The 24248-nt window shown below is 52.8% G+C and overlaps 1 protein-coding gene across 3 annotated transcripts in view; it reads right to left on the bottom strand.

The window, feature by feature from the left end:
* Positions 1-21310, bottom strand: part of LTBP2 (latent transforming growth factor beta binding protein 2) — a 113079-nt gene extending 91769 nt beyond the window's left edge. For all 3 annotated transcript variants that reach the window (XM_045396747.2, XM_045396748.2, XM_005561774.4), the window contains exons 1-2: positions 20525-21310; positions 12795-12865 (exon numbers count right to left, since the gene is read on the bottom strand). In XM_045396747.2, the coding sequence (XP_045252682.2) occupies positions 12795-12865; positions 20525-21018 (565 nt within the window). In that variant the 5' untranslated portion in view covers positions 21019-21310. The remainder of the gene's footprint in view (positions 1-12794; positions 12866-20524) is intronic.
* Positions 21311-24248: the final 2938 nt, after the last annotated feature.

The following is a 24248-nucleotide window of genomic DNA, read 5'->3' on the forward strand; positions in this document are numbered from 1 at the left end:
ACACACACACACATATATATATATAAAATACCTTTCACTGTCTAGAAATCCAAGACCCCAAACCCTGTGAGCCAAGCCCCTGCGGCTCGCCACGACTCACTTAGCTCTGGTTCTGCCTCACTTGCTAATAATGCATTCCGAAAACATTTAGTGAGCACCTGATTTTGATCAGACTGGGTGCCGAAGGCAGAAAGGTGAACAAGACTGAGCCCTGCATAGGGGGAAGCCCTGGCTAGTGGGGGTTCCCACACTCCTAGAATCCATTTTCCAAGCAGGGAATTAGGTCCTCAGTGAGGGTTAGGGCTGGCAAACTTTGGTTGGTACAATGAACAAACAACTCATGGGAAATGAGTGGTTAGGGGGGAACTGCGGAAATGGCATTTAATATACAATAGCCTAGTAAATCAAGTTCTAAAAGGCTTCCAAACCAGCCAGACGTGTTGGTGGGAAAAACCCCCTCAGGAAGGTAACCCTTTTGAATCAACCATGTAGGATGCTGTGCAGAGGCCCAATCTGCTGAGGCAGAGCCTCCAACAAGTTTCAGGTTTTTGGAGGTTTAGAACCAGCTCTCGCCGGCTTCACTCGCATCCCCTCTTGTTTTCACAAGTCTCAGCAAGATGCCGACCGGGCTTCCTCATGGAAATGTAAGCATTGTGTTTTGAGCTGAGTGTTTGCGTTACGGAACTGGAGTATGTAGACTCCTGTCCTCTCTCTCCACTCCCCTGAAAGTCACCCCTAAATGGTCCATGATGGTGGCTTCCAGTGCCTGTCTATGAATGGGACTGTTCTGACAGTTTTTACTGGTCTGCCATAAAGTCAGGAAAAGAAACCCTTTCCTGGGTTGTTTCTTTTTCATAGGCTGTATTTTTCCCATCTAAAGAGTGTCTTTTGCGATGATGTCTTTTCTATATTTTTGGAGTTAAAATGTTCTTTTTAATTAAAGGTGATGGCAAGTGGTAATTAGCTTTGTTTCTTGTTTTTTTCCTAATGGCTTCACTTGGAAAAATGAAAAGCTGGCCACTGTAGATTGGTACTTAAGATATTTTTGGAAACATTACTGGTGCATGAAGTCCAGTGACCCTTTGGGAGGGAGGGGCAATCGTGGTCATGTGTCCTTTTGTTTAAAGGAGGCTGAAGTGAAACATTCCTATTCCAAATGAGCACGATTTCAAAACTTAAATATCCAAAAGGAAATCAGCCATCTCAGAACCTCCAGTGGCAGAGGCTATTGCTTAAAACAAAAAAAGGAAATGCTGAGGTCCCAGGAGAGGCAGTTCCATGCAGTGCTGTGGGAATTTTAAGAGAGAAAACCTCCATCCATGGTGGGCCAGCAAGTTTCATGCCTCCAATTTTTCCTCAACAGTAGAGATCCTAGAGGTGGGTGCAATGGCTCATGCCTGTAATCCCAGCACTTTAGGAGGCTGAGGCTGGAGGACTGCCTCAGTCCAAGAGTTGCCCAGCCTGGGCAACATAGTGGGATCCCAACTCTACAGAAAAAATCTTAAAACTTAGCTGGGTATGATGGTGCCCACCTCTAGTCTTAGCTACTTGTGAGGCTAAGGTGGGAGGAATCATTTGGGCTCAGGAGTTTGAGGCTGCAGTGAGCCATGATGGCACCAGTGCACTCCAGCCTGGGCAACAGAGCAAGACCCTGTCTCTAAAAATATATATAAATAAGTGAAAATTTAAATGAGTAAAGATCATGCCTTATACTTGAGAAATCAACCCAGTATGGGTTATGTGGCTCTAATGAATCTCCACTTGATTATTGGTCCGTTTATCGAGCATGATACCGTGATGTCCACATTTAGCCTCCGGGAGTTGATCTGCAGAAGACGGAATACCCCCCAGCCCCTGGGACAGTACCCTCGGACAACCGGAAGACTACACTGTCACGTAGCCTCCTCACACTCGCTTGCCAATGTCGGTCTTTAGCCATTCATAATTTGGGTTCCTCCGGGATCCTTTCTTTTCCGTACCCCCTCACCCGCTCTTCACTGAGCATTAGAGGGGTGGAAAGTCCCAGCTTTGGGTGTTCGGCTCTGTGGAGGCAGCAGGACGCCAAAAGGCGAGGGGAATAAAAGAAAACTCCTGAAATTGCTTTAAAAGCAAGAAATAAAAGGCATTGTTCCCCTAATCCCCCCATGTTCCTAGTTGAGCCCCTTCTCCCCTCACTCTACCCCAGAACAGTCAACAAAGGTTTGCTCAGATTTTCCACACAAAACCCCTACTTTTGGGAAGGGACCAAACTCAGAATGGGCAGGCCTGGGAGAGATTCTAGAAACAGCCCTCCCGACCACCCCATGCAGGCTGCTCCTACCATTTGCTCGGAGCCCCTGTTGATTAGCTACTGGGTAGTAGCAAGAACACGGGGTGGGGGGCAGGAGGATTGGTTTGGTTTGACCCCAGCTCTGCTACATCTCAGCTGCATGACCCTGGACACATGTCATCTCGCTGAGATGTCTCCACCAGTGTGTCAGTGGCCTCGTCCACGATATGGGGCTGATAATTACTGCTTCAAAGAGCTGTTGTGAGTCTCAGCTGAGCACCTGGATGTGGGCGTACTTTGTTCTCTCTAAAGCTGTGCTGTTCAAGAGAGTCTCACACTGTAGCCAGGAACTGTATGTGGTTATTTAAATTTAAATGGATACAGATTAAATAAAATTTAAAATTCAGTTCTTTCAGTCTCACAAGCCATATTTCAAGTGCTTGACACCCACATGTGGCTCACGGCTACCACAATGGACAGCAAGATACAGAACATTTCCATCATCACAGGAAGTTCCACTGGCCAGCACAGCAAAGCTTAAAACAACAGCAAAACAAATCACTCCCCCAGAAGCAAGAGGGCCTCTGAGCGTCTCAGCTATGACCCTTTCCCCAGGAAGGGGCAATGTCAACTCAGGCCCTCAGGATAAAAATCTAATCTAGTTTATAGGGTTGTTGTGAGGATTAAAAATTAACAATATGAAGTGCTTAGAATCGTACCTGGCACACAGTAAGAGCTACCGAGTTCATATCACTCATCCCCAAAACCAACTCTATATAGATTGTTATACCCATTTTATGGATGAGGCCCTGTGGCTAGAAAAGGTCCAGTCACTTGCCCCAGGACACAGAGCTGGGACTCAAACATGTCTCCAGGGATCAGGCCCTGGTTACAGAGATGAACAACCAAGGGCTGTGGGGCTGGGTGGGGACTGCTTTCCAGGTGTCAAATATAGCCAGGTCCCTCCCCACCCCCACCCTACCCCCAGGCAAGGCGTTTGTCATCAGCTCTCTTTCCTGGGCCCCAGAGACACCTTCTCATCTATGACCGTTAGATAGAGGAGGCAGAGACTTCAGGGTGGGCCCCTCCAGCCTCTCCCTCTTCAGTGGCTTCCAGTGCCACCCACTCTGGTCTGGGGGAGCAACTTCAACTCCAGACTCTGGGCCCAGCTCTCCCACTCCTGAAGCTCAGCTGCTTCCCAGGTTAAACCTCCATTTTCCCTAAAATCTGTGCCAGTGGGATGCTAAGACCCTATCCGCTGAGCCACCCGATCCCCTCCTCAGGTCGGCGCCCTGCCCCCTTTCACAGCTAGAGGCCTTCGCAGACGGAACAGTTTGCACCTCATCCATAGGATTTACCTCAGACCTCCCTGGGCACCCGACTTGGACCCCCACCTGGAGACCTCAGTTTGCTCCTGGAATCTGCTTACTGGGGGGTCCACCTGTGGCCCTGAGCTGTTTCTCTACAACCTTGACTTTTGGTTTCCAGGGGAGGGACCCTGATGTCAGAGATCCCCTAGCCCAGGGAATCCCTGTCTGGCTCACACGCACCCTCGGAATCCACCCTCGGAATCCACCTCAGAATCGCTCTCTCCACTCTCAAGCTCTGCCCAGGGGCTGTGTCTCCCAGGCCCTGACTGAGGGCCCAAGCCCCCAGGCTGTGGGAGAAGTCAGGGCCTCAGGGGCTCCCCAGCTCCCATACAGCTGTGCCGGGGCCACGGCTCAGGACGGCTGGAAACCGCACTGGGGCTCCAGGGCCGGCCAAGTGCCCAGCTCCAAAATAGCAGTTGTGTTCACATAAAAGCTCCTAATGAGAGAAAGATGCCGTTCTTGGCCCCTCACTTGCTCTCTGCAGACGCTGTCTGGCAGGCCAAGAGGGCCTCTACCGTTTGGCGGCTGGAGGGGAGGAAGGGGAGGTGTGAGTCAGACCTTGGCCCCCAGCCCTTCAGCATGGACCGCCCTGTTAATTGCATTAACAAATGCTGCAAGGCTGGGCCAGGTGGGGGCCAGGGAGCCGCGGGGCCAGGGGCTGGGGCAGAGAGCAGCCCCAATCCCACTGGCTCCAGCAGGCATGAGGAGGAAGACTCTGGGCCCAGTTCAGGGCTGAGAGGCCTAGGCTCCTCTCCAGCTGCTGCCCCAAAGCAGAGAAGAGTTGCCTAACCATCCCCACAGTCCCAAGGCTTGTCTGGGAGGAAGCCTCAGTGCCAGAGGGGCCCCAGAGGTGAGACGGGCTGGGAGGGGTCCCTGGGGATGAGTCTTTTCTAGAGAAGCGGCTTCCAGGGGAGACAGTTCTAGGCTGGAGTGGATCCAGCCACCCTCCCACGGCAGCACCAGCCCCACACCCAGGCCCGGGATGGTCGGGAAGGATGAGCACACCACTCCAAATACTGACAACTCAGAGAGGCCAGGGCAGGGGCATGAAGGACAGTGTGGCCCTGCAGTCAGAGACCCGTGTTTGAGTTCTGACTGTGGGACCTCACCTGGGGCCAGTTTCCTCGCCTCTGTGGGCCTCAGTGTTGTTCTCTGGAAAATAGTAAGGCATTCAAATGCATGACTTGCCAGGATGGCAAACAAGAGAGACTGTCCTTTGGGGGCTTCCAATTTAGTCAGAGGGACTGTCACTCAATAGCTAAACAAAGAAGTGGAGCACGACGGACGTGATGGCTCATGCCTATAATCCCGGCACTTTGGGAGGCCGATGCGGGTGGATCACCTGAGGTCAGGAGTTCAAGACCAGTCTGGCCAACATGATGACACCTCTCTACAAAAATACAAACATTGGTCGAAACATCTCTACAAAAATAAAAAAATTAGTTAGGCATGATAGCACACACCTGTAATCCCAGCTACTTGAGAGGCTGAGGGAGAACTGCTTGAAGCTGGGAGGCGGAGGTTACAGTGAGCCAAGATGGCGCCATTGCACTCCAGCCTGGGTAACAGAGCCGGACTCTGTTTCAAAAATAAATAAATAAATAAAAATAAAAACAAACAAGTGGAGCAGAACTTGGTATGTGAGGGATGGAAGAGACAGTCGAGGGCCCAAGATCCAGAAGAACAAGGCCAGTGGGGGCCACTCAAGCCAGAGTGGCCAGGGCAGCCCTTCTGAGGAGGATACCTCCAAACAGAGACTGGGTAGATGACAAGGGCCAGCCGCACAGAGAGATGAGGGGGAGCAGAAACAGAGGCAGCAGCGCGTCCACCGGCCTGGAGACCAGTGGCCCGGGCTGCACTCGGGGAGCTGGGTGAGTGCAGAGACACCGCGGCAGGAAGGTTCAGGTGGGATGTGCTGAGGACGGCAGGGAGAGCGGGCAGCAGGCTGCAGTGTCACCCAGGAGAGCTGTGACAGGGCCCTGGCCCAGAGAGGCAGCAGGGAAGCAGGCAGGTCCATGAGGGACTGAGGAAGTAAAACAAACAGGGCTTGATAATGGGTTGATGTCAAAGCCTGAGTGAGAGGAAGGTGTCCCAGTAGCCCCTGGGTGTCTCGCTCGAGCAGTCAGGTCAATGGCGGTGCCAGTTAACAGAGTGGGTAAGACCTGCACGGGGGAGTTAGCTCAGAGGAAGGGAAGTCACGAGTTCATTTTAGACAGGTTGGGATGAGGATGTCTGGGAGGCATCAAGCGCAGATGTTGAGCAGGCAGCAGACGCGGAAGACTGGTCAGACGAGAGGCCTGGCAGAGGATTCATGTGAATCTGGGCGTCATTGGCCCAGAGACGATGTTTACATCCCCGAGGAGGCAGCAGATCGTTCCGGGAGCAATGCAAAGACAAAGAAAAGAAGAAGACCCCAGACTAAGTCCTGGGAAACCCACAGTTTAGTAGTGAGCAGAGGAGAAGCAGCAGCCAGGGACACAGGAGGGGACCAGGACAGAGAACACCATGAGGGTTTGAAGGAAGATGACAGCGTTTGGCACATCCAGGCAGAGTGAGCCCCGGGCATTACTGTAAGTATTGCATGTCAATTGTCAGGCACAGTGCCTGCCGGCACTCAATACCCAGGGGCGGTTCATGCTCCGCTTGGCTCCTATGGCCCCCCTCTTTGGGGTGACGGACTTGGAAGGTCTGGGGAAAGTCCTGGGTAAGCCCACCATTAAGACGTCAGGTAGAGAGGGAGAAGCCAGCAAAGGAGACTGAGAAGAGGCAGCTGGGGATGGAGGGAGGAAGCTCAGTCACCCATGCCATCATTTGCCCACTCGGCTCTTTGATAAACAGGCCCCAAGCACGTACAAAGGACACAGGTGTGGAGAGAGGGCCAGGCACTCCACTAGTGTCAGCAGGACACAGCACCTGGCTTCAGGAAGCTTCCAGTCAAGGACATCTCCTAATCACCTCGTTGGACAAAGAGCCTCAGGGTAACCTGCTCCCCAGGAAGATCTCCCCAAGAAGGGTACCCCCATGCAGGCGTAAGAAATGCACAGGGTCTCTTGATGAGACTGCACCCTACATATCAGCTGCGTTCCACTGAGGTCATATAATTATTCCCCTTCGCCATCTCCCACCTTCCTCTCCACCACTCCCTGCCAACTTCGGAGTCCCCACTGGATGGTTCATCTGGAGATGAGACTTTCCTGGCTTCTGGAAGGTGCTAACCAGTTAGTGAAGATGAAAATCCCTCCCTTGCCCTGACCCCTTTTCCTAAGGCTTGTTAAGCATTTCCCATAGCAAAGTGCTGGGCTCACCGCTTTACACGTATTATTACCTCACGTAAACATCTCATTCTTATAACTACACTAGGTACTACTCTTGTCCCCATCTGACATATGGGGAAACTGAGGCAGAACCATCAACAACTTGCCCAAGATCACCGTGCTAGTAAGTTATGGAGCAAGGGTTTGAACTCAGGGAGTCTGACTCTGAAGCTGGGGCTCTTAGCCACCTTGCCACAGTCTTCCACTTTGGGATGTGGTTGGCATGAACGGGGCAAACAGGCTCTCTCAGGGAAGCCAAGGAGGAGCTCAGATCAGGAGAGACAGGGTTCTTGTAGGACTGAGATGGGGACTTGGGGAAATGCCATTCCATTGCCCATGTGATACACGCAGAAAAATCCTCAGACCCACTCCAGCGTCCATCCCCAGGATCCCCTGAACACTGTGGGGAGTTTCTGGAAAGGTCGATAGAACTTGGGCAGCAGAAAGGGCTGTCTCAGCACAGGGCCGGGGGAGGCCATGTATTATTCAGTATACACTTATGGACCCTTCACCTTGTACCCAGCATGCTGCCTGCTGGGGGTGGTGAGACACAGTCCCTGCCTTCAAAATCAAGGCCAAACATGTATAGAGTGCATCACACATGCCGGGCCTTGAACTAAACATCTGACCTAAGTGACCTCATTTGTTCCTTACAACTCTGGGAGACAGGGCCCAGTGTTGATCCTGGTTTACGGAAGAGGAAACCAAGACACAAAGACTTTAAGCAGCCTGCCCATAGCCCCTCAGCCACGTGGTGGAGCCGAGAGCTGACATTTAAATCCAGGCAGTCCAGCATGGTCTCCTGATCTAGCATTAAAATACCAGCTAAACTTAGCTTGCGCCAGGCTGTCTACACACATTTACTCATTTATCAGAAAGCACAGAGCTAAGCCCTTGCGCTCTGGAGCCAGGCTACCTGGATTCATGTCTGGGCTCTGCTGAGTCTCAGTAGCATAACTCGGACAGAAAGCCAACCTCATTTGTAAATGGGGATAAAAATCCAATGTAGCTTATAGGGTTGTTGTGAGGATTAAAAATTAACAATATGAAGTACTTAGAATCGTACCTGGCACACAGTAAGAGCTATCAAGTTCATATCATTCATCCCCAAAACCAATTCTATATAGATTGTTATACCCATTTTATGGATGAGGCCCTGTGGCTAGAAAAGGGCCAGTCACTTGCCCCAGGACACAGAGCTGGGACTCAAACATGTCTCCAGGGATCTGGTGCCAGAATCCAAAGTACATGCTCTTAATATCGAGCCTTGCTGCTGGGGGCAGGCGTGAGAGAGTAACTTGCCTGCCTCCTCCTCGACAGCTGCAGGGATTCTCTTCTGTCCTCCCCAAAGCAGCCCCAGCCCCTGTGCGTCCAGGCTGAGATAAAATGAGAAGTCTAGGGAGTATTCAAATCCCCTTCCCCAGTTGGGGTGGGGTTGGGCAGGAGCCAGTCTGGGAAGAATGGACAGTCTTCCAAAAGCTGCAACTATAAACAGGACACTGTCACTCCACACCCTCCAGTTCTTCCCCTCTGCTGGGCAGGGCCCGGCAGGCCGCAGTCAGCTGCCTCCACAAATACATAAACACATAAATCCCAAGAGAGAGAGCTGGCAAAGCCACAGAAGGAAAGGCAGATACCAAGACTGGAGGAGGATTCGGCAGCCCAGCTCTAGCCCCCGCCAAGGTGGAAGGATGGGCTGGGCTTCCAGCAATGGGCACCTGCAGAACAGGGCGGAAGGAGGGCAGGCCTGGGAGACGGACTGGTGTGTGACAGTGACCTGGGATGGATTCTGCTAGAGGGAAGAGAGGGCAACTGAGCAGGAGCCAGCACTCCCTGCACATGGGCAGTGGGTTGGGCCCGCAGATATCCGGGAGAGACTGAGTCTCCCCGTGGTTCTGGCACTAGACTTTACCCTTGGCAGTGGCGGATGTCGGCCCCCATCTCTCACCGGCCCAGGAAAGCATCCCTTCATGTGTGAAACTGCTAGGACAGAATCATGAACATTCCCTGACATTGGCAGGCTCTGCCCCAGCCAGGAGGGCAGCTGTTGGGAGAGGAGAGGGAGGTGCAGAGCCACAGGGGTGGGGGAGAGTCAGCTGACGGGGTGTGGAGCCAAGAGCCCCCCCTTCTGCGGAGCTCTGGACGAAGCCATCCAGTGCCAACATCCCACCGCCCGCCTGCGTGGTTCTCATTAGGCTTATTAGCAGCCAAATAGCAACAAGCAAACAGCACAGGGACCAGTTAATAAGCACACAGCCCTGCTGCGGGTGAGCCAACTTCAAGCAGGAGAAGCTGTTACCCACTGGCAACCCCCTCCAGGAGAGCTGCTGGCCTCTGTGCCTGGGTCAGGGTGGGTGACCAGGGGGCAGCAGGGTGAGAGGGACAGGGAGAGAAATACCAGGGGAGAAGGTACTGGCAGCATCCTGCCTCAGCATCCTGGCGCAGCACCCGCTGGGGCACGAGGATACCCCCACACACATGCGCTGGTACTGTAACAGTATGCAAACTCACTCAACCTTGAGTTTCTAGGGTTGAAACTCCAGTTTGGCAGAGAATAACGCTGGAACATCACTAGCAAGTTAGGAAACCGAGAACTTCCAGGGTTGGAGGGCCCAAGTGAGACCTATGCCCAGACCCCTCAGGCAGCTGGGGAGAAGCCCACCCCCTATGAAGCCACCCGCTGCAGCTTCAGCTCAAACCTCAGCAACACTCTCCATCAGCCAATGCTGCCTCCCAGCAAAGGCTACGCTCTCTCGAACATACCAACCCTCTTCCCCACCTCCAAGTCCCAATCTCTCCTGCCCAGGCCTCCTGAGTCCTGAAAGGCCCTGCTACTCAAAGTGTGGTCCCTGGGCCAGCAGCATCAGCGTTCCTGGGAGCTGGTTAGAAACACAGAATGTCTGCCCCCCACCCAGATCTGCTGAACCAGAATCTTCTCTTCGATGTGATTCCCAGAGGACTGGTGGAACATTCAAGTTTGAGGAGCGCCCCCAAGGCAGATCTCCCTATGACTGACCCCCAACTCTCCTCAGTGATTTTTAGCCACACCTAGAATCACCTGGGATGCTGTTTAAAAAATAACAGTGCCAGACCCCAGCCCCAGCGCTTCTGCTTAGCATAAAGCCACCCGGCCACCCACATCCCTGGCTTCCCTACCCAGAGGAGTTGCTCAGAGCTGATTTTGAGTCTCAGGTTCTTTTCCAATGAGCTGTGTGGCCTTGAGCAAGTCACCACCTCTCTGAGGCTCACTTTCTTCTTCTTTAAAATTATGAGGGGCTGGGAGTGGTGGCTCACACCTGTAAGCCCAGCACTTTGGGAGGCTGAGGTGGGAGGATCACTTGAGGCCAGGAATCTGAGACCAGCAGAGCCAACGTGGTAAAACCTTGTCTTTACAAACAAAACAAAACAAAAAACAAAACCCACAAAAATTAGCCAGGCATGGTGGTAGGTGCCTGTAATACGAGCTACTTAGGAGGCTGAGGCAGGAGAATCACTTGAACCTGGGAGGCGGAGGTTGCAGTGAGCCGAGATTGTGCCACTCCACTCCAGCCTGGGCAACAGAGTGAGACTCTGTTTCAAAAAATAAATTTAAAAATTTAAAAGTAAAAATAAAATGGTGAGGGACAAGGGTTTCTCCCCCACCGGTGCCCCTGGCCACAGAGGGCCTGACCTCTGAGAGCCCCCACGCGTCCAGGTTCCTGGAAAAGGAAAGGGTGTTCAAGCAGATCTGCTTTGTTGTTCGTTTTTGAGTTTTTGGCTCTGGTTCTGTTATCTGGAGGTCCTAGAAGGGACCGAAGATTCTGCCTGAGCTGCATCTTCAGACAGGCAGAGAGGGTCAGGGCCATGAGGCCTGAGGCAGAAGCCAAGAGCTTGGTAAACCCGCATGTCCAGCCTCGTGGAAATGGGAGCAACCCCATTGCATCCTGCATCCTGTCAAGTAGGGTGTCAGGATAACCACGTTATCCTACGTCATAGAACCAAATATGATGTTCCCAGACGAGGGCATCCATCGTGCTGGGAACATCATATGTTTTGTCACACACCTGGACTATTAACTGTGAAGCCCTCCTACTGAGAAGGGCCTGGGGCTGGTCCTTGAAGGAAGGGAGCTGTTGAGACTGAGGCTTTGCAGCCAGGCTTGGGACCGGCAGAGGCAGGGGCAGCCACCTGAAGGACAGTCAGGCAGAGTTCCTGGGGAGCTGATGTGGACCCAAGAGGGGCCTGTGGGAGGAAGGAGATAGATCCAAGGGGATCCCTCAAACTCCCATATCTGCTATGGTCTGTGGGGATTCCACACTCTGGAATGCCCAGCCCCCTCTGGTGTTGGGAGGGAATGAAGCCCAGGAGATGGGAGCCCGGAGTTCTGGAGTCAGTCTGCCAAGGTCCAGCCCAAGCTCAGCACTTGCAGCAGCGGAGCTTGGCCGTCTTTCCCAAGCAACCCGAGCCTCAGCTTCCTCATCTGTAAGCCACGATGATAAGCATACACCTACTTCATAAGATGACTGACAGGTCAAACTAAGATAATGCATGTGAAGAGCTTAGCGCAGTGTTGGGCAGTAGTACGTACTCAGTTGTTAGCTAATAGTAGCAGTAGCAGTAGCAGTGACAGCAATAGTACCATCACCTCCAGTTCACAGATGCAGAAAGTGAGGCCCAGAAATGAAGGTGAGATACCTGGCAGCAGGGTACAGGTATTAAGAAGAAGGACCCTGGAGTCAGGTTGTCTGGATTCAAATCCTAGCTCTGCACTTCCTGACCATGTGACCTTGGACAAGTTACCCAACTGTGCTTCGCGTTCCTCATCCACCCGCCACAGAGGATGTTTAAAGTGCACCCTGCACCAAGTGAGTGCTGTGAAGGTACTGGCTCCTGTTGTTGTTAATGCCCTTGATACCATCAGTGGAAGAGGCTCGGGCATGGAGGCTCTGGCTCTTCCCAACTCACTCCTCCGTTTCCACAAAATAAGATGGCTCTTCTCTGCTTCGAGCCAGACTGCCAGACATCAGAGCAGTCCAAGGGGAGACAGCTCCAGGCATGGGTCAGAGAGTGTCATCTGACCGTCCTGAGAGTACTGATCAGAGCCAGGGTCATCGGGCCAGGGGCCAGGGCAGAGGTGGATTCTCATCCCATGAATGGTGCCCTTGGAAATGTGGGATGCAGAGGCTCTGGGCCAAGCATGTTCTGCAGAACACAGGTGCGGACGGGCTCCTGAGACCCTGCCAGCAGTGTGAATGGGGCCAACACAGTAGGGCGGCAGGAGGGAATGCAGGAAGCTTTGAAAATATAAGTGATTTCATTTGAGAAGCTGTGTCCAGCCAGAGGCATTTTTTTTTTTTTTTTTTTTTTTTTCTTTTTGGAAAGGAGACTCACTGTGTCACCCAGACTGGAGTGCAGTGGCACGATCTTGGCTCACCACAACCTCTGCCTCCCAGGTTCAAGCGATTCTCCTGCATCAGCCTCCCAAGTAGTTGGGATTACAGGCGCCCAACACCATGCACGGCTAATTTTGTATTTTCAGAAGAGACAGGATTTCACCATCTTGACCAGGCTGGTCTTCAACTCTCAACCTCAAGTGATCCACCCACCTCGGCCTCCCACACTGGGATTACAGGCGTGAGCCACCACTCCCAGTCCCAGCTGGAGGCATTTTTAAACCTCCTCCCTTCCACTGGATATTGCCTCCACTTTAAAGAGGGGCTGCATCTCCAGGACGCAGACTAGGAAAGACGCTTCTGCTCCAGGTTCTGGAGTCCCTAAGCTTGACCTGCCCCGGGAGTAGCATGGGGAATGGCACTCCACGTCTGATACAGCGGAGTGTCTGCTACTGGTGGAGGCACTCACGTTTGATACAGTGGTTGGTGCTGTTTGCTGTTGTCCATCCTGGGCAGCACTGTCCCCCGCAGACGTTCCTCCTGTGGGGTCACCAAAACAGAGTCAACAAAAGGATGCTCAGAGCTGGGGACTATTCACAGCCCTTCCCACAGTTCCACCTTCTACAGGAAAGGCCTGGGGGAACACGGAGAGGCTGGGAAGGCTGTCCCCATTCTACGTGCAAATCTAAGATTGAATCCTGACTCTGCCATTCTCTGCATGTCCCTGGGAAACCTCACTCTCTCCATCTGTACAATGGAGATAACAATAGCTGCTTAATTGGGTTGTTACGATGGTTAAATGAGGTGAGAATGTTTAACATCTGACAGAAAGAAGGCAGTCCACTGGGGCAACAATGACAGTGATCCTAAAGCTAATAAACAAGCCAGTTCAGAGAGGTTCAGTGACTTGCCAATTCCACACAGCAGGTAAGTGCCCGAGCCTGATTCAAACCTGGGTTGGCCCAACTCTAAGCCATTCTCCAACTCTACATTGCCTCTCACAAAACAAACAAACAAACAAAACACCAAGGTCCCTGCCCTACAAATGCTGACGATCCAAGGGAAGCTGGAAGACACACATAAAACAGTCTCAAGGTCATATGAGGTGTCACCTGCCAACAAATGCACACTGAGGAGTCTCAGCCCCCAGCAGTCTGGTGCATGGAAAGGCTGAGCCCTGAGTGGACACTGAAGGAAGGGGGCTCTAGAATTCCTGCTTAAGAGGGGCTTACGAGGTGGGAAGCTGGCAGGAGGATGGGGCTGGGGATGTGGGTTAAGCTGCCTCTGCATAATTTTTATTTCAGAGGCAAACAGGAATTACTCTATAGGGAAATAGAGTTCTTCCCTTAGCTACTCCTTTTTTTTTTTTTTTTTTTTTTTTTTTTTGAGTCTCTCTATATGGCCCAGGCTGGAGTACAATGTCACAATCTCGGTTCATGGCAACCTTGGTCCTGCCACCATGCTAATTTTAAAATTACGTTTAATAGAGACAGAGTTTCACCATGTCGGCCAGGGTGGTCTCAAACTCCTGACCTCAGGTGATCCACCCACCTCAGCCTCCCAAAGTGCTGGGATTATAGGTGTGAGCTACTGTGCCCAGCCCTTCAGCTACTCCTTGATGTTGGCTCTGAGGGACCCACATGAGACACTGATATACAGTGCTGGGGCACTCACTCAGTTCCCCAAACTTTGCTTCCAGGTGTTTGGTGCACTCCAGCAGCACCAGCAGTTTCCACCCGGCCCTGACTCTGCAGCTAAAGACCCACATGCCTAGACCAGGGCGACTCCCTAGAAGGGCTTCTCCTGAAGACCTCTAGGGAGCGACTCCTTGGCAGGCTGGGCCTGGCTCTGGCTTCCATCCTTATCACCAGAAATTGTCACTGGGCGCTGGAACTGGAGGGTGAGAGGGGAGGGAGAAGTACAGAGGCTGGACAGGCAAAGGACAGAGCAGGGCGGCCGCTCCTGTGATCTCTGCGGCCAGCATGGCGACATCTGGTCCCACTTAGGAGTTTGTTTGACATTTGAGTGGACCCCAAAGCTTATGTGGTTTTTGGAGTCTTATGAAGAATTCAAAATAAATTCCTGCAGCTTGAAAAAGCAGAGGCCCATTCCCAGCCCTTTGGCCCAAAGTTGTGGGGCACTGCCTCCCTCCCAGGGAGCTCCCAGAATGTCCCACCAGCCAAGAGTTGTGCCACTCGGGCCACCTCAAAGCCTCTCTGGGCGACCACCTTTAGCAGCTTCCTGGCTGCATCAGGGCCTATGTCACTGGGGTCAGGGAAAGGGCTGCTTGTCAGACCCAGAGTTTCTGGGGGTGTGCCCCAGTGGAAGGGGAAGCTACATACCCACTTGTATGTCACTACCCCTTGTGGTGGTGACAAGACCTCTCGTGGGGCTAGGAGGGCTCTGAGAGGAAACAGACACTGTGCTCTGGGAATTTTCTAAGAACTAGGGCCTGGCCGGGCGCGGTGGCTCAAGCCTGTAATCCCAGCACTTTGGGAGGCCGAGACGGGTGGATCACGAGGTCGGGAGATCGAGACCATCCTGGCTAACACGGTGAAACCCCGTCTCTACTAAAAAAATACAAAAAACTAGCCGGGCGAGGTGGCGGGCGCCTGTAGTCCCAGCTACTCTGGAGGTTGAGGCAGGAGAATGGCGTGAACCCGGGAGGCGGAGCTTGCAGTGAGCTGAGATGCGGCCACTGCACTCCAGCCTGGGCGACAGAGTGAGACTCCGTCTCAAAAAAAAAAAAAAAAAAAGAACTAGGGCCTGTGGGAACCCAGACAGCACGGACGCAGGAGCCTGCCTGGCTGGGAGGTCATGGCATGGAGCCCAGCCCAAGGAGGCCCGCTGAGCCAGCCGTCACCCCAGCTGCCCTCAGGATGGCTTTGCAGCTGACTGTGGGAGTGCAGGGACCAGCCCTGCTTTGCCTGCAGAGTAGGCTCTAAGGGATATACGGCCACAGGGAGGATTGGCCAGAATCAAAGGCTGCCAGGCAGAGAAGCCAGGCTGGGGCTGGAAGGGCACTCAGGAGAGATTCAGGTCCCCAAGGAGAGACTCTGAGGATCCCTACAGGCCAATATTAAAGTCTTGGGTGCAGGCCCAGGGAGGCGACCAGCTGGGAATTGTCAGTTCAGTGGGCTCTGGCTAGCAGAGAGAGCAAATGAGCCTGAACAGCTGGGATATACAATTCAATCGCTCTGGCTCCCTAGAAGGTACCTCTCAGAGATCATCTGAGTTCAGTCTTCCATTTGACACCACTCAGCACACATTAGTCCAGTATCCAGCATCACTGTAGAGGACACATCTGGCTAGCAGTCTGGGAGAGCTGCTATTCCACCTGGGCCAAATCTGATCACACTAGCCCTTTGTTAAAAACCTCCCACAGCTCTCCACCAGCCTCTACAAGGTCACCTGGCACCCATGTGCCTACTTGCCTGTGCAGTCTAATTGCCCCCATCACCCCCACCTTGTATCCACAACCATCCACAGCCAAGGCTTTGCTCTTCCAAGGATGCAAGGTTTGTTGCTCCCCAGTTGCCTGACGGATTTCACTTTCACGCCTTTGCCTGGGCTGCTCTCTCTGCCTAGAATGCCTTCCCTCTCTGATCTACTGATGGAAATCCTTTGCATACTCCAAGACTTCCAGATCAGATACTACCTTCTTTGTATAAAACCTCCCCTGGGCCAGGCAAGGTGGCTCACACCTGTAATCCCAGCACTTTAGGAGTCTGAGGCGGGTGGACCATGAGGTCAGGAAATCGAGACCATCCTGGCCAACATGGTGAAACCCTGTCTCTACCAAAAATTAGCTGGGTGTGATGGCGCGCACCTGTAGTCCCAGCTACTCAGGAGGCTGAGGCAGAAGAATCGCTTGAACCCAGGAGGAGGAGGTTGCAGTGAGCTGAGATTGTGCCACTGCACTACAGTTTGGCCACAGAGCAAGACTCTGTCTCAAAAAACTCACAAAACAAACAAACAAACAAAAAACCCCACCTCCTCTGACATCATGTACCCAGCCTTCCCTCATTCTCCATCTGCATCTGCTAGGATCATTTAGTACTGCCTGTTTCATGTCATTGGTTGTATCTCCGTCTTGGGTATCTCGAGGTTTCTTTCTTATTTCTCCTAGTGCCTCTAGAGTCTAACACAGTACCCAACACGTGGTATACAATTGATACTTCTTTGCTTCATTTAATCTGGAGTTTTACAAAAAGTGGGATGAGCCACACTGAGGGTAGGAAAGGCATTTTAGGTTTACAGATCACAACATTCGACAATGAGTTACATGGTGAGAAAGTGATTCTCTTTTCAGTGATCCTTCTAACCTAATTATGTCAGTGAAAAAGGCCAGGTCCTCCCCTCAACACATGCTAGTCCCCCTTTCCAACAGAGAGAACTTGCCACAGAGTTGAGCTTCCTAAGATAATGAATGATGTCTGACTAGAACTTAAGAACATTTTGTTTTCATTTCAATTTTCCTACAATTACCTTCTCTTTATAACAAGTGGTACTGCTTTCAACTTATGATGATAATGATACAAAGTTTCCTTTCAGTTATGAATTTATTTACGGAGAAAAATGAGTCAAGCACTGTCTGTAATAGCAAAAAAATGTAATTCAACTAAATGTCCAAAAACAGGAGGATGAATAAACTGTGGTAATATTCAGACAAAGGAATAATATACAGCAGTAAAAATGAATAAACTTGGGCTAATTATATTAATATGGTTACGTCTCAAAAATCTAATGAGGAGGGGAAAACAAATTGCAGAAGAATAATGAAATATGGTATCATTTATCTAAGTTTAAAATATGCAAAACAACATTGTATATTTTGTGGATACATGTATCTATAGTAATATTGTAGAAACATCTATTGGAATTAATTAAATTCAGGGTAGTGGTTAACTCTGGGGAGGGAAGGAGGCAAATTTATAGAGGAAATTTCAACTAAAAAACTGGAATCAAAATATGCCAAAATATTAAGGTTTGATAAAACTAGACTATAAGTTATATTATTTTCAATACCTTTTAGTGCATTTGTAAAACTTCATAATATACTTTAAAATAGATAAAACACAAAATCCTGTCATTTAACAGAATATAAAGTTAAAGAAAAATAATAACAGAACAAGAGGGAAAGGTAGAGAAAAATATTATACAGGTGGTATACTGTGAGGTTGGTTCAAGAAACCCTGTAGAGGCCGGGGTGGTGGCTCACACCTGTAATCCCAGCACTTTGGGAGGCCAAGGTGGATGTAGTGCTTAAGGTCAGGAGTTTGAGACTAGCCTGGCCAACATGGCGAAACCCCATCTCTACTAAAAATACAAAAAAAATTAGCCAGGTGAGGTGGCACGCGCCCATAATCCCAGTTACTCGGGAAGGTGAGGCACGAGAATCGCTTGAGCCTCGGGCATGGAGGTTGCAGTGAACCAAAATCATGCCATTGCACTCCAGCCTGGGTGACAGGGCAAGAGACTCTATCTCGAAAAAAAAAAAAGAAAAGAAAAGAAAAAGAAACCCTGTAGACTGTAAATTTCATTAGTGTAGGGATGGTGTCCACTCTGGTCACTGCTGTATCCTAGATACCTAGCATCAAGCCTGGCACAAACTTAATAAATCTTTATTATGTGCAATAAATCCTCACTACATTGAAAGTTCCATGAGGACAGAGTCTGCCTGTCTTGGTCACTGCTATATCCTCAGGATCCAGTATAGGGCCTAGGTATAGATGTCCTTCCAAAATATTTGTTGAATAAATGAAGAAGCTCCAGTAGTAGTTGTGCAGTTCCAAGATTCACCAGCAGGTGGCACTTGGTCCCTGGCTGTCTGCAGCTCACAAGGCAATGAATGGCCAGCCTGATCAGCCTGACTAGAAGCCGTTAACCAGAATGGACCAGGGTGGAGGAAGAGAATAAACAAGATTACCACTCAGGTCCTCCCCAGCTGACATGGAGTGGCTGACTGGAGTGTCAGGGAACCCACTCTCTATTAAAGCTGAAGAAGACAATCTGGGGGAGGAGCCTGATCAGTGTGTCATGTGATGTGTGCACCTGTATACAGCAGGTGGCACCCAGCCCACGTCTTCACATGCCTGTTCACATGCACCAGGCTTGTTGTGGTGACAATTTGCTTTGCTCATCACCACATCATTTCATGACTTCTAATAGTGCACCCTCCAGTCGCCACGCTCCACTTCCCCACCTTCCCCCGCACCTCACCTGCACCTGAATGCCTGCAGTACAGGCTCCTCCCTGCTCCAGCCCAAGCTATGTCTCTGGGTTCCCGTACACCAGAGCTGCAGTGCTACCCCTGGGCCAGTGCCAACAGTAAAAAGCCCTTGTCCTTGGGCAGTGCTACACCTGCATGCCACCCTCACCTTCAGGCCTCCCTCCTGCCACCTCCCCTCTGCTTCCCCACATGCTGCCCACAGAGTCCCAGGGACCCCAGGTCACAGGTCCCATCTACTCAGTTCTTCAGCTACAGCTGCCCCACTCCTTTGCACTTAACAGGAACCTTCCAGTACTAGAAAGCATCTGTTCATTTCTTCAATGTGATATTAAGTAATTGGGTTGCTCTCTCAGCAGGAACAATGCCTTGGACTCTGGACCTCCATCCCCTTTCCCATGCTCTACATGCAGGATCCTTAGAAGCATGCATTCACTTGCACAGATCAGGAAAGGAAAACGCTGAAACACAGCAGGTGCTTTCCAATAATACTTGTTGAATGATCCTATGTGTAAGCGACTTGGCAATGCATGGATCTACTCTCCGCCTGCTTGAAGCTGGGCCTTCCACGGGCGGCAGGGAGTTCATCCACTCATTCAACAGATACCTAGAGAATACCAACTAGTGCAGGCACTATTCTGGGCACAAGAGACACAGAAATGGACACAATGGAGTCCCTGTTTGCATAGAGCTTGCATTAGTGTGGGCTGGGAGGCCAGGCCATAAACACATAAATAGGAATAGAATATATCAGATAGAATAAGTACTATGAAAAAACATAAAGCAGGGTGAAGGGAGAAAGAGGATGGGGCAAGCGTGGCCAAAGGCCACTCTGAGCATAAATCTGAAAGAGACAGAGCATGAATCCTGCTGAAATATGAGAAGAGCGCTCCAGCCAAGGAAAACAGCGCCAAGGGTGTGAAGCGCAAGGTCCTTGGAATAGGACTCGGGGTACAAGCATCTTTCATGCTGTTCCCCAGGGCTAAACCCAACTGGCAAATCGGGCCCAGGCAAAGAGAGGCTGCCAAAGCCCTTCCCATACTTCTCGATGGTGGCCCCGCCCAGCCCCTCACTGTCCAGGGCTCAGTGCCCTCCATTCCAGAGGCACCTGTCATACCCCCAGCAAGGTGGAGAGCGCCCGCAGCCATGATAATCCGATTGGGGATGGGGATTGCTGGGGCATCTTCTCACTCTACGACGGCGCCCGCAGTGGGCCGGGGGTGGTGCCCAGGGGGAGCAAAAAAGTAAATTGCAGTGTTGTGGGGTAGCTCAGCCCTGCAAAGCGCGCAAATTGTGCTTACACCTAGAGGCACGAGAGCACACTGATCCAATTCTCCACGCGCCCACTGTGTCGCAGCCTCATCGGGACACGCTTCCCGCCCAAAGTGCCCAGAGCTCACGCCCACGCCCGCATCCAGCTCTCAGCCTGCGCAGGCCGACCCACGCCCCAATCCACAGACTTGTCCCGACGCACCAGCTTCGCTGCCAGCTCCCTTCCCGGAGACGCATCTACCTTCTCGCCACGGGGCCCCCGACACCTCCGCCCACCCGCGCCCTGAGCCGGCTCAACCTCCCCTGGGCCTCAAGAGCCTGGAGCGCCCACCCCACTGCCCTCTCCCCGCTGCCTCTCGGATCCCAGCAGCGCTGCAAGCGTCTACAAGAGCTCGTTAGTTGCAGGCAGGAGGAGCGCGGGCGAGTGGAGAGGCGCCTTGCGAAAGGATTTAACGTCGGGGCTCCGAGCGCGTTGCTAAGAAAGGATTAGGATGAGGATCTATCTTTGCCTTAAACTCTTGGAAAGCGGATCAAATCTTCCAGGCCCGACTTTGGAACTTCGGGGCTGTTTCCCGAAGTACTAAAGACAGAGGGACCAGGGCATGAGTCCGGCGCCCTCTCCTCTCGCCTGCACGCCCCTCCACAAATGAGCCCTGGCTCCCCTCTGCACCCTCCAAACTTCCCTCTTCCGTGCTCACCCCGTGAGCCGCCCTCGCGGCGGGGTTGGGGGCGCAGCCCCGGACCGCCGTGGGATCCCCAGGCGTGGGAGAGCCGGCGCGGCCCGGGCCCGGGGTGCCGGCTGCTGCTGGCCCAGGGGAGTGCTTCTCCGGGTCTGCGCAGGTGGTTGGACACGCCGCGACTGCTGCGCGCGGGACGGCCTCCTGGCCTCCGTCTCGGTGGGCCTCCTGGGGATTCCCCAGCCCAGCTGGGCCCTCTCCACCGGCGGCAAGTCCGCGACAGACGCGTCCTGCTCCCGGAACAGACTGTACACTTTGGCTGCAGCCGCTGCCGGGTAGCTGCCCCCAGGACGCCGCAGTCGATTCGCGTCTCCGCCAGCCGGCTCGTATCTCCCTACGGGGTCCCTTTGGGCATGACCCGCGCCCACGAAGAAAGCCAGGGTGAGCGGCAAGAAGCCTCTCCAGGGGTTCCACGGGGCGCGCCCCGGGCTGCGGGCTTTGGTCCGCGGCCTCATGGCGCGGGGGCGGCTGGAGAGTGGAGCGCGCGGGCACCGCGAAGAGCTTTGTGGTCGGCGCGCTGGACGCCCGCGGGCTGTTCTCCCGGCCCCGCCCGGCGGCCGGCTTCTCTGAGTCTAGGGGGCCCTGAAGCGGCCGACTGGGGGCCCGGTTCTCCGCGGAGCGAGGGCTGCGCGCCCCAAGCCTCGAGTCAGCGCTCCTACTCCAGCTGGGCTCTCACTGCTGCCGCACCTTCGCGCCTCCTCCCCGTGCCTGCAGCCGTCTGAAGGGGACCCGGACGGTTTTATTTTTGGAAACCTCCCCCGGCTTTTTCGTCTCTTTTATCCACACCAGGCCCCCTCCTCGGAGGGACAGCTCAGCCCCCTCATTACGGGAGAGGGAGCGAGGAATTCCAGCAACACCCACTTTGGCACCGGGAAGCGAGCGGGCGGCGAGCGGGCGGCGAAGGGGATTAACCCGTGCGGAGCAGGGGGCGGCGCGGGGCTGACCCGGGCGCTGGTTGGGCAGATGGCGCCTGCCACGACCGGGACACCGGGCCGCCTTTCTCCGGCCCTGGGCAAGTTCGAACTGCCGATCTGCCCCGCATCGTTCTCCCGCGCCTCGCCTCAGGGACCGTCTTTGGATCGGGTGACCCAGGCTGCAGCCTCGCAGATCTGAAGAAGGCCGGGAGGGGCGCCGAGGTCCGCGTAATGGAACAGGGCCGCCGGCCCCTCCGCTTGCGCCCTGGCCGCTGGGGGCGCCCTCCGCAGGGCCGGACAGAGCGGGGGTGGCGCGGGGCGCGGCCCTCGGGGCGCAGGGAGGTCCCGGGCGCGCCCCCTGGCGGAGCTGGCGGCCCCGGCGCTCCGTGGCTGCAGAGCCCTGGCGCCGCCGCCGCCGCCGCCTTCGCTCTGGATCTCAATCCCCTCCAGTGGCACGAGGGTCACGCCTAGGCCTGGCGTGGTGATGGCTGCCCCTAGAAGAGGGGTCCGCTTTTTCTTTTTCTTTTCTTTCTTTCTTTTTTTTTTGAGATGGAGTTTCGCTCTTGTTGCCCAGGCTGGAGTGCAATGGTGCGATCGCGGCTCCCCACAACCTCTGCCTCCCGAATTCAAGCGATTCTCCTGCCTCAGCCTCCCAAGTAGCTGGGATTACAGGCATGCGCCACCAAGCCCGACTAATTTTGTATTATTATTATTTTTTAAGTACAGACGGGGTTTCCCCATCTTGGTCAGGTGGGTCTCGAACTTCCGACCAACCTCAGGTGATCCGCCCACCTCCGCCTCCCAAAGTGCTGGGATTACAGGCGTGAGTCACTTCGCCCGGCAAAGACAAGGAGCCTCTTTAGTAAGCCACTCAAGGAGACAGCGTGTGTGAAAGAGGGGAGTGGAATCCAGGCCTCCCGCCTCTGGTTGAGTCCATTCCTGGAATCCCACCCCAGCCCCTCACTCAGAAATTACTCAGAGGGGAATTCGGTGATCCCTGATTGACCCAGTATGTGCACTCACATCTTCTTGTGTTGGCAGTGAGGTGGGCAGGGGTGTGGAAATGCTGATTGCCACCGTTTTCGTGTCCCCAGTAATCAGCACACCATTCTCACTCATGCCCCCTCCCTATAGCTTAAAGGCTTGGATCAACAGGGCTGCCCCTGGCACATTTGTACAGCCTATTTGCCAGAGAGGCAGAGTGAAGGAGCTGGCAGGCAGGCACCAGTTCACAACCTCCCACACTACACAAAGGACGGGCCCAGGTAATACCTACTGTTGGAATAAAGCCTCGACCCCTGATATTGGCCTACAAAGCCCTAACTGGCTGCCCCCGCTCTGATCTCATCTGACCTCTTGCTCTCCCTTACCCACCACACTCCACTGCCTTGGCCCTCTCTCTCTCCTTGAACAAGCCAAGTGAATGCCCCCTTCCCTCTACTGGAAGGTTCCTCTCCAAGATGTTAGAGGATAGTTCCTCATCACTGCTTCTCTCAGATTAAATATCGGCTCCTGGAGTAGCCATCTCTGACCCCCATCTAGAGCAGCCCAGTCATCACTCTCTAACACACTACCCTGTTTCATCTTCATAAAACAGTTGACATCATCTTGTTATTGATTTGTTTGCTCATGTAACTGAGTTTTTTAATGGGCTGAACCTAAAGAGGACTAACTGGAAACTATTCCACTACTACCTCCAACCATATTATGGTAAATTTCCCTTTCCCACCCTTAATGACATCTCAGGCAGAGTCCTTGGCTTGAGAGGTCATCCCTACCAGACATGAGAACTGTTCTATTTCTATAATTAAGACCCATTTTCAGGCACAAAAAGTCTGCTCCTGTCCAGATCAAAACCTCATCCAAGTTAATCAATATCACATCCTATTTAATAGTCCTCCTCTCCTCTGTCCCTTTGCTAGAGATCCTGCAGTGGCAAGAGTGGGGTGTGGTCTGTTTTCCTGACCTTCCTTTTCTGCTATGGCTCCTCTTTGTCAAGGTTTTGGGAGAGGTGTTAGAGGAAAAGTAGCAAAGCCTTATGTGACAGGTACCCTTGGTTGGCAGGTGCCAAGCACTGGCTTTTTCATGGGCACATATGTGGGTTCTTGGGAGATTCTCTACAGGACCTCCACCCTGAGTTGCCATAGCAAAGCACTCTCTGGTCAACCTCTCGCAGACTCTTGCATCCTCTGTCTCTCATAGGACTGTCCCACCTATGCCAGGCAAAACAATGGTGGGTTGGTTGGCTGCTCCTCACCCTGCCCCCTTCTTACCTTGCCACACAGGCCACTCCAGCCAGGCTCCAATATCAGAATTCTCCAGACAGGAAATGCACACAAGTCTCTTCATTTATGTACGTCCTCAATTCCTAAAGACATATGTTGGGTTCTCCCATGAACTATCTTGCTGTAGTTTAATGCACCAAGGTGCCTGCAACATCCAGCAACATAGTCAGCATCAGTTGGGGGACAGTTATAGGGACACAGCCTCCTCTTCTTGCAGATGACTGGTTCTCTCTGGGATCTCCCTTCATTTGGTTTGCGTCGGGGAATGCCCTCAGGTGAAATCTCAGCCCTGCCCACAAATGCAACAGTGTTATGCTTCAGTGACTTTCTTCATCCCTTTCATTTGTAGACTGGAATTGAGGGATGTGGTTTGATTGTTGTTGAACCTGTTCTGCCTTTAGTAAGGTGCCTAGTACTTCTCTTCAGAATGCAAGAATATTTAGCCCTCATTGTTCTTTGTGGCTTCAGCAGATATTCCAAGAGCAG

Source organism: Macaca fascicularis, chromosome 7, assembly GCF_037993035.2.
Source record: "Macaca fascicularis isolate 582-1 chromosome 7, T2T-MFA8v1.1".
Lineage (NCBI taxonomy): Eukaryota > Metazoa > Chordata > Mammalia > Primates > Cercopithecidae > Macaca > Macaca fascicularis.